This window comes from Taudactylus pleione, unplaced genomic scaffold (genome assembly GCF_031769625.1).
Source record: "Taudactylus pleione unplaced genomic scaffold, aTauple2 ptg000316l, whole genome shotgun sequence".
Lineage (NCBI taxonomy): Eukaryota > Metazoa > Chordata > Amphibia > Anura > Myobatrachidae > Taudactylus > Taudactylus pleione.
Window position 1 is genome coordinate 11,308,731 of NW_028284717.1, and position 13,841 is coordinate 11,322,571.

General features: G+C 41.6%; 1 protein-coding gene across 6 annotated transcripts in view; it reads left to right on the forward strand.

Moving 5' to 3' along the window:
- Positions 1 to 13,841, forward strand: part of USP25 (ubiquitin specific peptidase 25) — a 151,530-nt gene that overhangs the window by 104,583 nt on the left and 33,106 nt on the right. For all 6 annotated transcript variants that reach the window (XM_088442757.1, XM_088442760.1, XM_088442756.1 and 3 more), the window contains 8 exons: positions 167 to 240; positions 3,157 to 3,305; positions 3,633 to 3,760; positions 4,272 to 4,367; positions 4,714 to 4,875; positions 5,536 to 5,738; positions 7,910 to 7,980; positions 10,954 to 11,182. In XM_088442757.1, coding sequence (XP_088298883.1) covers positions 167 to 240; positions 3,157 to 3,305; positions 3,633 to 3,760; positions 4,272 to 4,367; positions 4,714 to 4,875; positions 5,536 to 5,738; positions 7,910 to 7,980; positions 10,954 to 11,182 — 1,112 coding nt within the window. The remainder of the gene's footprint in view (positions 1 to 166; positions 241 to 3,156; positions 3,306 to 3,632; positions 3,761 to 4,271; positions 4,368 to 4,713; positions 4,876 to 5,535; positions 5,739 to 7,909; positions 7,981 to 10,953; positions 11,183 to 13,841) is intronic.

The following is a 13,841-nucleotide window of genomic DNA, read 5'->3' on the forward strand; positions in this document are numbered from 1 at the left end:
CTGTGGCATGGGACTGAAATATGTATCTAGGAGGAATGGTCTGTCAGCAAGGTAGCTGCTTATGTGGTGGTTTTTATAACTGTCTCCTATTGTAATACAATGTCATTTTCGTGAAGAAATAGAACAAATTATTAATAAGTTATTGGTGGTTTGGTTTTATTTGCAGAGATGGAGAGAAGACAAAGAACCCAATGGTGGAGCTATTTTATGGGCGTTTCCTAGCGGTGGGTGTACATGAAGGTTAGTATTTACTTGTAACGTCTTTCAGGGCATGTGGAGTTGGTCACAACAGCTTTCCACCTGAATACTAGGTATTATACTATGTAGTATATTATTATACTGACCTACTACACACCCCAGTACAGGAGCCCTCCTGGTTGCTTACTTTGGTACAAGCTTTTTTTTTTTTTTTTTAAATATTGTTTAAAGTTTACACCCACAAAAATACATTAAGCAATACAAGTAGGTGATGTGACCAATGTATAGGGATAGAAGGGTTAACACACAGCGCACTGATACATATGAAGAGAAACAAAAAGAGGAGGATAATAAATGTTGTAGACCAGACAAAAACAGGACATGTTAAATACTGTATAGCAGAAAACGAGCGGCTCACTGGTATCGGGGACTCAAACCTACATACACAATGCCCCATACAATATCGTACTAGTGAAGCCTAAGCCATGGTGCATCCAGCCGAGGATAGGGGCAACTTAGAGACTCCCAAAGATAATAAACGAAGCCTATTAACTGAGCAGAGAATCGAAACAGATTAACATCAAACATGAGTAGTAGGAGGAAAAGTTAACGGATCAAACCCTGTAGGCTATTAAATAACAGCAAAAGAGATAAATATGCATGCAGGATATACTAGTAAGAAAACATTCAAACAGAATTCCAAAGCTTAAGCATACAACAGAACATCAACAACAACAGATTGTGTGACTGCCAGTTGCACTTTCTCTCCCTGAACTTTACAGCGTTTAGCTGGCCCGGGTGTGACCAGCATATGAGTCTTTGTTTGATAGACTATGCCAGCAAACTTGTTATGAGGACAAACACTGGCTATTGGGTCATGTATTTTGCACCCCAGCTCTAAGTGATCACATGGGGTTGTAATACCCAGCTATGCGAGGTATTACGACTGACACTGTGCATTGCGCTACACTGCATGAGATTACACAGGCAGACCACAATTCCCAGCAGCCTCTGCAGCTGCTGAAGCGGTCAGGAGCATGACACATGAGCAGTGTCAGGTGGTAAGGCAAGTGGCATTTGGAGCGCGTGGCAGTTGGTCGGCGCTAGGTGAGAAACTGACCTGCGCTGGTGGGAGCTCCTGTCACCACCATAGTGATTAGGCAGATTGGCTCTGTCAGGGGGAGAAGCACCTACTAGAGACATTTCCCTTTTTGCCCTTGCCTTGATTGTGGGACACCTAATCAAGAGACAAGGCGGTGCTGGGTTACTGAAGTGTGCTGTCCAGTGCTGAAGTGGCTCAGCTGGAAAAGACAGCAGGAGAAAAGTTCCTGACAATCACCACACTCCTGCAGAGTTTCTTCACTGGAATTCAGGCATAGCCAGGATCCCCTTACCAGCCTTATCAGCATAATTGTTGAATTATTCTTAGATGACCTTAAAATCTTGCAGCAGTGTAAAGGTGCCCATCCACTAGCAGACATGAAAACGACTGCACGATTACGACATTGTAATCGTGCAGTCGTTTGTTAGTCTGTGATGAGCCTGCACTGAACGAGCAGTCGTTCAGTGCAGTCTCATCAATCATCTGCAAACATGCTCAACCTGACGTTATCGTCAGGTTGACCAGCATGTTTGCACAATGATATTTGTCTAAACGACCAGCGGGCACGCGCATCGATGGTCTTTTTAGACATTTTTGCAACGATTTGCAAGCAACAATCGTTATCGTTCATTTGCTCAACTTAATCGTCTAGTGGATGGGCACCTTTAGACCTATTTATATAAGAGAGATTACGCTGACAGGATTTTTATTATTTGAGCCAGTGCAAACCCTAAAGAAATGAATTACGCATTGGTTACCTAAATATTGCACTGTAATCAATGTGAGAGGTAAAGAGAGCAAAATATCAGACCATTATGGGTAATTCTCCATCGACTGAAGTACGATATAAAATTATTTATACTGTTTGATGGAGACTTCACTTAGGATATTGAGTAGTCCCTCTTATCAACCCCGAGCCCCAGCTGCCCTACCAATTCCATGTGGCTGGTATTCTCAATAAAGAAAAACTCTTTACAGGAGCATTATAGCAACGTTTCAGCACCTTCATTACGGCGCTCTCTTCAGGCACAGCAAAGTAATACAAAGAATGATGCTCGCCATTTATTTACCCCTCAGCTGAGCCTCCTAAACGCCACCGCCGCCGTTTTCGGGAACAGTGTAGGTCGCGGGGAAATGACGTCGGTGGCCTGCGCTGCGTTGCTGGGAAAGCAGCATAAGCAACAAAGTGAGCGCAAGTGCTTCTTTATCACTATGTGACAGGGTAGATGTTAAGTTGTATGTGTCTTAACTTGTTATATGGTAGTATAACTGTGTATCTTGATAGTTAATTGCTATCTTTCATCTTTCGGCTATATTGCCAAATTTAAGGTCGACTTCCTAATTTCATACGAACTAGAATGAAGTTGCCTCTTCCTTTCTGTGTCATTTACTGTGTCTGGGGTGAGAACTCCACCTCTCTGCTGTGTGGTGAAAGTAATAAAATAACCTTATGAAGAGGCCCAATCAGAAGAATAGCAGGTGAACAACAGAGTTCAATCACTTCCCATCACCCCCAGTGGAAGAACACTGTGAATAACCATAGCAATTGTCACAGGGCAGATACAGCATTAAGCTGGCCACAAGTACTGCAGTATTGGTGGTGTTATTGGACCCTTGGCCCGATATCACAATGCACGTCTTCAACAAGAGTCCGCTATTAATCCAATGGGGACCTAAACTACATACACCACCATTTTCATCTAGCACATGAATGATATTAAGAAAAAAAAAAAGATATTCATTATCGGCAGATCTTTCTATGTAGTCTGCTCGTGGAAATTCCTAGTAATGCCTTCTTCTGCAATGTTCAGTTTCCTGTCTGTTCTGTCTTTAATGTTTAATCCTCTCTTGGCAAGGAAAGAAATTTGAAAACACGGAGATGTTTGGGCAGTACCCTCTCCAGGTAAATGGCTTTAAAGACTTACACGAGTGCCTGGAGGCTGCAATGATCGAGGGAGAGATTGAGTCATTACATTCTGAGAACTCCAGCAAGTCTGGCCAGGAGGTGAGAAATCTCTGCAAGTTTATGTCCCCAGACCTATATATCTACAGTATATACCCATCTCTCCATATTTGTTTGATATATTAGTATATATTCCGATAATTTCGCTGACACTTCACGGCTATCGACATTGCAGATTTTCCTTCGGACCCTATAGAGGTGCTCAGTAAAATAATAATTCTTAGGGATGAGCACATCTGAACACTTATCCCCTGGAATTGAAAGTGGTTTGGTCTTCCAGTACAAAAACTCCCGTCCGTATCCGGTTGGATTGGGTTTCCACGTCTGAATGATCCTGAATCTGTTCCCTGTTGTGTCATCCTCTTGTAGCACTGGTTTACAGAACTGCCGCCGGTATTAACTTTCGAGCTGTCTAGGTTTGAGTTTAATCAAGCTTTAGGAAGGCCGGAGAAAATCCACAACAAACTAGAGTTTCCATCATGTTTGTACATGGACAGGTGAGTAAACACAGCATACACTTTCTCTATAAGCAGTTCAGTAAGTACACTAGCATTTTCTACACATCTGCACTCTTAAAACTGCAAGAACGAACGACGTGATCTTCAGAACATAAGTTCATCTCTTGAAAGAAATAGATGCAAACACTTCACAGCCTAGGGGATGGAATTTTCCTTCGCACCCTTCACTTCCTGCGCTTAAGGAAAGTGGCAGCCGATTGGAGTTTGTTCCAAATCATTGTGATTTAGGGGCCTATGTATCAAAGCTTGATGGGAGAGAAAATTGTGAGATATAAATCACCAACCAATCAGCTTCTAACTTACATTTTATAGGCTGTGTTTGAAAAATGACATCTAGGAGCTGATTGGTTAATACTTTTTCTCTCACAATTGTATCGCTCTCCAGTCTTTGATAAATACCCCCCTTAGGCTCCTGAATTGCTTAAAAGGAAAACTGAAGACACACTTTGATTATTTCCATAAAACTTTTATTTATTTTCTTCTCTCATAGATATATGCACAAAAACAGGGATATCACCAGGATAAAACGGGATGAAATCAAAAGACTCAAAGAGCACCTTACGGTTTTACAGCAGCGGTTAGAAAGGTATAGTACGACGTCCTGTATAAACCATGAGCAACTACTGCTCACATGATGAACTGCGGAGTCTCCATAACAAGTGGCCCTGCCATTACACCGCTTTTATTGTTAACGAAAAATATGTAATAGTTATAGGGGCTCTCTGCCTCCGCTGTGGGGCTGATACTGCATGCCAGCTTCCCCCATGGTAGTACATCGCCTGCATCCCTCCTCAGGAACCCTACTGTTTGTTTATATGTAGCCAGGTACCACGCTTACCATTACTGCGGATCCTAACCTGTAATGCGTGATCGTACAATTTTATATAAGTAACTTGTGTTTTTCTGCATTTTGTATTGTTCCAAATTGTCAGGTATTTAAGCTATGGTTCGGGGCCGAAACGGTTTCCATTGGCGGATGTATTACAATATGCTCTTGAGTTTGCGTCTAGCAAACCTGTCTGCACTTCCCCTGTGGAGGATATAGATACAAGTGCCCCACCTAGTGGTTCTGTGGTCACACAAACCATGCAAAGGTAAGTCCCACGTTCTACGGAAATCCCTTGAGTCATAAATGCTCATTTGTTCTATTCATTCCCTATGGCAATTTGGAGCTTCCCAGAACTTTATGGTAATAGGTCATAAAATGTTAGCTGTTCTCTTTGCCAAATAATATGCACCAGAATCCATGTTTGATATAGTAAATGTTTATTGTCCCATTATGGTTATGGCATTGTACTGGGTATGCAGTCTAAAACCCGACCGTCAGTGTCCCGACTGTCTAATCCTGGGAAGGGTCTAATGAGGCGTAGAAATCCCGACACCTGTCATTTTACCTACGCCGGGAGCCCGATGCCCGGCATCCTGATTGAAGCGGGGGGGAGGGTTAGTTTAGGGGCTCTCGGGGGGGACTTAGTGTTAGACAGCCCCCCAGGAGGGTTGGAGGGGGGGTAGGTTAGTTTGTACTCACCTTAGCTGCTGTCAGGATCTTGACCCCTGCCGGGCTTCCGCTGTCGGGATTTGAACCGCTGGCCATGCGGTTGGTGGTAAGTCATAACGATCAATTGTACTGTATGTGAAGTAAATACTAATGTACGCTATATAATTAGTAGATTATTGGGGTAAGTGCTGCTTTCCAGGCTTGTATTGTGTAAGTATCTATAAATTATGTTTTTTTTTTTTTTTAATCATTATAGCACAATGGAACATCAGGGCCCTTCTTCATCCACTGAGACACAAGCCAGCCAGCGTTCCGTCATTCACAAGCCATTCACGCAGTCCAGAATCCCCCCTGATCTACCTATGCATCCGGCCCCACGGCACATTACAGACGAGGAGCTCACAGTATTAGAGGGGTGTCTGCATCGCTGGAGAACGGAGGTGGAAACCGATACAAGAGGTACAGAAGTTCATCAACTTGACATTCTTTAAAAAGATTTTATAGGGAACAATGCAGGTGAAGATCGTGTATTTCTATAAATGTATTGTGAACAATAGACTTGATCACCAGCGCCAAACAGTGCTTAAAATCAATATAATCTATTATAACCTTATGTTCAATACGGTATCATGTGCAAGATGTTTAAAGTGTCAGTGTTTGAAGAAGTCTGAAAGCCAGATGAGACCGGTTGGGAGCTCCCATGATATTACCTTACAGGAACCTACCTGTTCCCGGTGGAACGAGATAAGGTTCTTGGATACAGAAGGTTAATTAAGCCACACAAACCAGTATCTTGAAAAAAGATATAGTTTATTACAACAGATAACAAGATATGGAAGAATAATAGTTACTTAGCTTCGGAATATAAGATGGTTACACGATCCAGGAGCCTCCTCTCAGAATGGAGAGCTGGAATGAACAATATCCTGGCCACCAGCTGCAGTCTCTGGTCCAGGCATAGGGCAGGCCACTGGCAGCTTCTTTGTTCGTTGCTTATATAGTATCCTACTTGCATACCCATCTAACTCTTACTAATATGGGCATAAACCTACTTCAGACTACTCTATTGGTTAACTACTGATAAGGACTTTCTAAAACTTAACGCAAGCGTACATCGCAGTAGACAACGCCTTGTGGATTTATGGCCTGTCTGCTTTCCACATTCCTATACCATTTCATGCCTGATACACTTCATGTCTGATACACACATAAGAACCATGAATAGAAATGGCTGTCAGTAGCCATTTTGCTATCCCAATACACTACCTCATACTCTGATTACGATGAGCACCTTGTACTCAGCACTTTGATTTTTATCTTTGCATTTTTTATGAAAATATTTTATAAAATGCTTTGAGTATACCAATTAGGCCGCCATTATTTTTAAAATAATTTTGCTGTGATTTTGTTTTTATTTAAAATTAGTTGAAATAAATGTATTTTTAACTTTTTCAATCTCTTTCATTGTCGTTGGTACCTAATAGATGAGCTATAAAGTAAATTTTTAATTTGCATAGGTTGTCTACATGCACCCACATCAGCTGATTTATGTGATACATTAAACATTTTAATTAGAAGGTTTTAACCCCTTCTTTGACACTCGTAACCTCATTTTGGACACACTTTATTGCACAGGCTCTTGATGCACTTTACATACTCGGCTTGCTTCTCTCTTGAAGGCATTTATATCTTTATCAGCATTTTCAGATTGTAGACACCTGTCTAGCACTGACACTTTAGATATCTTGCACATGATACATTATTGAACATAAAGTTATAATATATAGATTTTAAGCACTGTTGGGCGCTGGTTATCAAGTCCACTGTTCACTATTCTTATGCAAATTGCAGATCACCACTCATTTAAATCTCTTGATTCAGCAGACACCCATAACCCCTGGGGTAGTGCACTTTTTAATTTCTTTTAGCTACTACGTTATTATTGTAAAACAGAGGTATAACTAAACTCAGGTGGTGCTCGTAATGCTCTACTTAGCCTTATATAAATGTATGTTTGTGTGCTAGTTTTTGTCAGTTTCTCTCCCTATTCCCTCATGATATTGGGATCAGCTGTGTGGGGAGGAGAGATCGGGGTTCAATTGAATGGGTAGGTGGGATCGGGCATCAGGGTTCAACTGTGCAATGGAGGAGGGATCAGCTGTCTATGGGAGGAAGGATCAAGGGTCAGCTGTCCACTGGTGGCTGGATCAGCATCAGGAGTCAGCTGTACAAGGGAGGAGGGATCGGAGTTCAGCTGGACATGGAGGTGAGATCTGACTTCTGGGATCAGCTGTGCAAGGGAGGAAGGATCAGGGGTCCGCTGTCCAAGTGAGAAGGGATCGGGGGTCAGCAGTTCCGGGAAGAAGGGATTTGGGGTTCAGTGGTAGAAGTGGGCTTCCACAGAGCAGCGCATGATGGAGGCAAGGTAACATTAAAAATTATTTTATGGATAATCATGATTGCATATATATTACATTTATAATCCATAACCATTTTAGGGACTGATGGCAAGCATGATTATTCTCTTTATTTTGGAATGATAATTGTTGTGCATATTTTTATGAATAATGTCTTAAACCTGTTACTAAACAATAGTCTCTTTAAGAATAAAATACATTTTGTATTTTCAGACTTGCAGGACAGCATAGGTAGAATACACCGGACAATTGAGCTTATGTACTCGGACAAGCTAATGACACAAGTAAGTAAAATACAGCTTTGGAAGTATCGGCGTATTATATTTGAAAACAAGTCTGTAATGAAAATGTAACTTTAATATTTTTTAGGAATTTAGAAATGAGACGTTTTACCTACTTGGTGAAGCAGACTTCTTTATCTTGCACTGCCTGATATATAAACTCGGTACAGAAAACTAGGGAAGATACACATCTCTGGTTATCAGACACAGTAATTAGATTGACAAAGCTAAAAATGTAGTAAAAGTTGCAGAAAGGCGCATACTACTAAGATGAAACACCCTTTTTAAGGACTTTCTCTGCAATTTAGGATAAATAGCATCAATACAAATTGTGTAAAAGCCTCCTACTTATTATTAACCCATGCAAACATGGGGAGAACATACAAACTGCACACAGACAGGGCTGTAGTTGGGAAATGAACTCGCAACAGTGCTAGCTACAATGCCACTGTGCTGCCTAATTGTTGTTTTGTTATCATGCATCATAATAATGTGATCATTCTACTCAAAATCAAAATGATTAGCTCTCAAAGTAGTCCAAAAAAGCAGTGTACACACATGTACCTTTATCTTGTATTACGTCATACAGTAACAAAACATAGCAACAACAAATTAGGAACATTATGCTTGATAAATAATATAGAAATATACATCTTCTACAACAATACAAATATACATTGACTGCAACCTGTAGCTGTCTCAGTAGTACATATAGTATACAGTTCTGGTAGGTTGAAGTGTGGTGTCCGCCTATTTCGTACAGCATCTGTATCTTCTGTTCACAGAAATGCGCGAGTCCGAGGTGAGATCGGGCCACGGGGGGGGGGGGGGGCGAAATGTTATGGCGTTGCCAGTTTTTCTATGCCATTCCAAAGCCAATTTGCCCCCTTCGCTTCTATTTGCTTTGACCCGTTAGGATTATTATACCTACTTTCCATTTGAGTCTCTTGTGTTTTAGTCCTTGCTCATAGAGCCACACAATGATCACAGCTTGTAAAGATGGGAATTATTAATTCCTATGTGTATTATGTTGTCTTTGCTCCTTCTCATGCTTTTAAATGGACTGGACAAAAAGTTTAGCTTGAATTAATCATCAATATTAAAGAGAAGGTAATGTAACATGTTGGGATCAATTATTATATTTATAGTAGTAAAAACTCTGAGATTATAGGTTGTAGTTGTCTAAGCCCATAGGGGCTAATTCAGCAGTGCACGCCAGTTGTTTACTCTCCAGGAATGTCAGGGAGACTTCCCATTTATTTATAGTGTTCTCTGGGGCAGAGTGGCACCCACTTCCCTAGTGAAGTTGGCGTAGCCTTGGTTACGTAATTTAATGCAAATGACATCATGGTCTTGCTATGTGTTTATGCTAATCGTGGCATTGTGCAACAGGAGAACCCTTTGGGATGTGAATTTGTGTTAACAAATCCCACCAACCTGCGGTATGGGTGTACAGGAAGGGAGGTCTTAAATTAGACAAGTGAAGCGGCCATTTTATACTGTAGTATATAAATATATAGTATAGTAGGTGGATTAGTACTGGGGCTCCCCAAGGATGTGTCCTTTTGCCCCCAGCATTTCTCCCTATACACAAATGACTGCACCTCTGAGGACCCATCGGTCCAACTCTTGAAATTCTCAGATGACACTATGGTCATCGGACTGATTAAACACTGGGATGAGTCGGCTTATAAAAGAGAGGTGGACCAGTGGTGCCGCCGGATTAACTAAGGGGAGAAAAGGGGGAAAAACGCTAAAGACAGAGAAAATCCCTGTACATAGCGCTTCTCAGTATGTACTAAAGGGATCATCTCTTCCTGCCAGCGCTAAGTGCAGGCTACAACATCACACTGCACCTGGGGCACTTAGCGCTGCCATAGACACCTATGGAAGCACTAAGTGTCCCAGGTATTACTAAGGGGAGATGTCACTTACCGTCTGCTAATTTCTCCAGTGCTGATATCGCCTCCTGTAGCTGCCGGTATCTGCTTCTCCTCACTGGAGAAGCAGGACTTGTGCTGTGTCAGGTTGGACGTTTGTTAAAAAAGTTTGTTGCCAAAAACTATAACTCCTCTCTGCTTCCTGCTGCACGGAGACCTGGTGATTGGTGAGTCCAGTGTCTCTTACTATGCTGCTTACACCGCCGAGGGGGTGACTTAACGTTCACCCTCCTCGGCGGGTCTATTATTAGTAGTACCTGCGGTAGCCAGCTTCTGCTTCTCAGCGCTAGCAGGCGAAGCAGGAGCGGCAATAACTCCATGATAAGTGGACTGTTAGTAAATAGACCCCTTAGAGCTAAACTCGTCCAAGACAGTTGAGGTGATTTTAGAAGACACTCTGTTAGTTTATGTCCTTTGATTATAGCTGACGTTAGTGTGTCGGTGGTGGATCCTTTCAAACTCTTGGGTTCTATAATCTCCCGAGATTTGAAATGGGAGAAAAACATTGACGCTATTGTCAAAGGGTGCATCAGAGATTGTATTTCCTGCGGCAGCTCAGGAAATTTGACCTCCCAAGAAAAATTGCTGACTCTCTTTTTTTATTCGGCTATAATTGAGTCTGTCCTATGTACCTCGATAATTGTGTGGTTTGGCACAGCCAGTGAGTGAGACAAGTCCAGACTACAGAGAGTAGTTAGGACTGCGGAAAGGGTAATTGGAGCTAAACTTCCTAAAATTCAGGCGTTATGCTTGTCTAGGTTTAGGAAGAGGTCTGGTAATATCATGGTGGATGAAGCTCATCCGGGTCATGATCTGTTTCAACTGCTCCCGTCGGGAAGGCGATAAGACCACTAGACCCCTCAAAAGTTGATTCCGATTCTGAGTTAAAGGCATTGCCGAGACCCACAGGGATGGTGTTGGATCCCAAAGCCGTATGCTCACGGAGACTCTGCCTCCTTTTTGTATGTTAATTTAAATTATTTTGTTTTAAAGCAAAAAGATCACTAAAAATGAAACCTTTTTTCTTCCTTTTCAGGTTCCGTACAAGTTACACGCTGTATTAGTGCACGAAGGCCAAGCAAATGCGGGTCATTACTGGGCGTATATATTTGATCACAATGAGAAGAGGTGGATGAAATATAATGATATATCTGTGACAAAATCTTCCTGGGAGGAGCTAGAGCGAGATTCCTTTGGGGGCTACAGAAATGCCAGTGCCTACTGCCTGATGTATATAAACGGTGGCGAGCAGCATTTAATACAAGGTAATACTAACAAACCAATATATTGCAACTAGATTCTGTTTGAAATGACTCTGCATGAGGAGAAGTGGTGATAGTGCATTATATTGGCAGAGAAAGTCTTATGTCATATAGTGGTACAAACCCTATAACATTTTTAAAACACAGAAGTTGGCAAAACATTATCTTGTATTTGGCCAGTTGGATTCATGCAAATTCCTTGTTGCTGACTTGTTTATATTTTCATTTTTAAACTTCACTTTTTGCTACAGACAGTGGAGGCAGCCATTTTGTGCTCTCAGCCAATCTTCATTGGTCCTTCTTGGTCCAATTCTTCTTGGACCTCTCTCCCTCTTTTCAGCACGCAGGCCGGCAGCCCCCACTGTGTACAGAAGACAGGCACACATGCAGTTTTACTCATACCTAATATCTCCCGTGTGGCCGCCCTAATAGCACTCACTGTAATACATAGAAGCGAGCCGTGTGGTGACTACAGCTAAAATGGAGCAAATGTGTGACATTCACAGCTGTGTATGTAAATGTCCCCTGACAGGAATTAATATCTTAGGCTGACTGCAAATGGGCTCTCTGACAGGAAGTCAGTCTGTTGGTGTGCTTAGACAGAAATAACTCTGCTTATGAAGAAAAACTTGCCTGAAATACAGTATCTGCTCTGTCCACAAATCCTGCGCATATGAAACCATGGCTGGTATTAGTAAGCGCTGTACTTAAATTAACTGGCATTTTGGAGTAAATGCCCTTTATAGAGTATATGTAACACCACAAGGATGCAAAAGTTCCACGGTTACAGTCCTCTGTACGGTGTGTGATTACCCTGACTGTCGTCTTCTCACCCAGCCCTGACTACTGTAACTTTATGGCCCATTTTTCATGTCTTCCCACTGTGCAACCTGTTTACAGCCTTATTAGACCCTTAGGGGGAGACGGAATTATCTGAGCACTTTCTGCTGTCTCAGCACAAAACGGGCATTCTCAGCTTGTGAAAGGGTATGATGCATGCCGTGAGACAGATGCTCTCCTTGGGCTGCAATCCATTGAGACATTAATAATAGGGCAATCACATTTTAGTAAGACTCTCTTTGGTTTCATTATTGGTTTATAGAATTACACTTATTAATTAACACCATAATGATCAGGATGTTAGTGACCATCTGAATGTTATATTTGCGCGTGTTTGCCCATTATCCATCAAGAATGACTCTTATTCTTAGACTGGGTGGATGGGGGTCAGTGGTGCTAATACATATCTGCATCTAAGTTTTGCAGAAGCCCTATGGAAAGTGTGTTTTCTCAGTCTGAACATGGCGTACTGTGCCAACTCTACCGCGACTATAGACGCAGTTGCTGTCGGCAACATGCCGGCATCTGGCTACCCACCTCCTGTTACCCCCTCAGGAATGCCCATTGAAATCCTCATCTATTTTGTCCAAATTCGTACTGTCTCCTGACCGTAACCATCTCCCAGCAGTACATCGGCCAACCGTTAGCATGCACCTCTGAGTCATGTCTTGAGTGGTGAACGGTCCAATAAACTTAAATATAAATGAATCCAATATAAAAGAATTTCAAGTATAAAGGTTCCGTTACAGAACTAGCCCCTCTTTGAAAAATAAGTGAGATCTGAAAAGAATAGCTGGCACCCAGCTTCATCACCATTGTATATGCAGTGGTTCTGTGTCCCAGGTCCTATTATGGTATGGCAATGTTACATGTGCGAAGGTGGTTCAATAAATAAGGTAACAAGACCTATCATTGTGTAAAGCAGAATAAATAGAAATATCTATTATTTCTATTCAGGCGCTACCTCGGGCTTCTGTTCCAAAGCAGCTGTTCTTAAAAAGGGGATAGTCTGTCCCCAAATAATTGTAAATATATAAAAAAGCCAAAAAGCAATTGCATAGACAGTAATAATAGTATTAAAAACAATAAAAAAAAATCAATGGCATTGCTGCATATAAATACACCCCTTTTCTTTTTGACTCCTATGTCCCATCAACCTTTGAGTCATCAATAAATAATCATTGGGCCTGTTCCTATAATGAATGACCTCTTATCTAGGTATTGATTAATTAGAACAAGTTCTTGAAGAATCAAACGTGCTGTCTGGTGGTATAATTACCATACATGTTCATCAAAGGATCCTCGAGTTAGCGGGAAAAGGTCACACACAGATGTTCGGATCCCTTTAGGGCTGGTGTAGGTTACCTGGATCCTTCCAATTACCGCAAGCGTAGCATTCTGTGTTTTCTGTTGGCAAAGGACAGTCCAGAGGTCTGGTTCAGGCTTGTAGATGCTTTATTGTAAATCCAAATGGGACAAAGGAAGAGGTAGTGTCCACTACTGACGCGTTTCGCTGTGAGTCCCACAGCTTTGTCAAAGGTGACTGTTATGTCTCACTGACTAGGTTTATATACCCCAAACAATATGGCTGCTAATAACTGCAGGTGAACAATTAATAAATTCCTTCTTTGTTAAAACAGAAGTAAAACAACATATGTTTGTTATGTTTTTAATCTATTCCTTCTAGTTTGTTAATTGAACACACAAGCGCTGTTTTATATATTTACTCTCATTGCGTAAATTCATTCAACTACTGTAATCAATAGTTTGGCCTTGGTACAGATTATTTTTCCACAAAGTCCCCATACTTGTCTAAGCATTC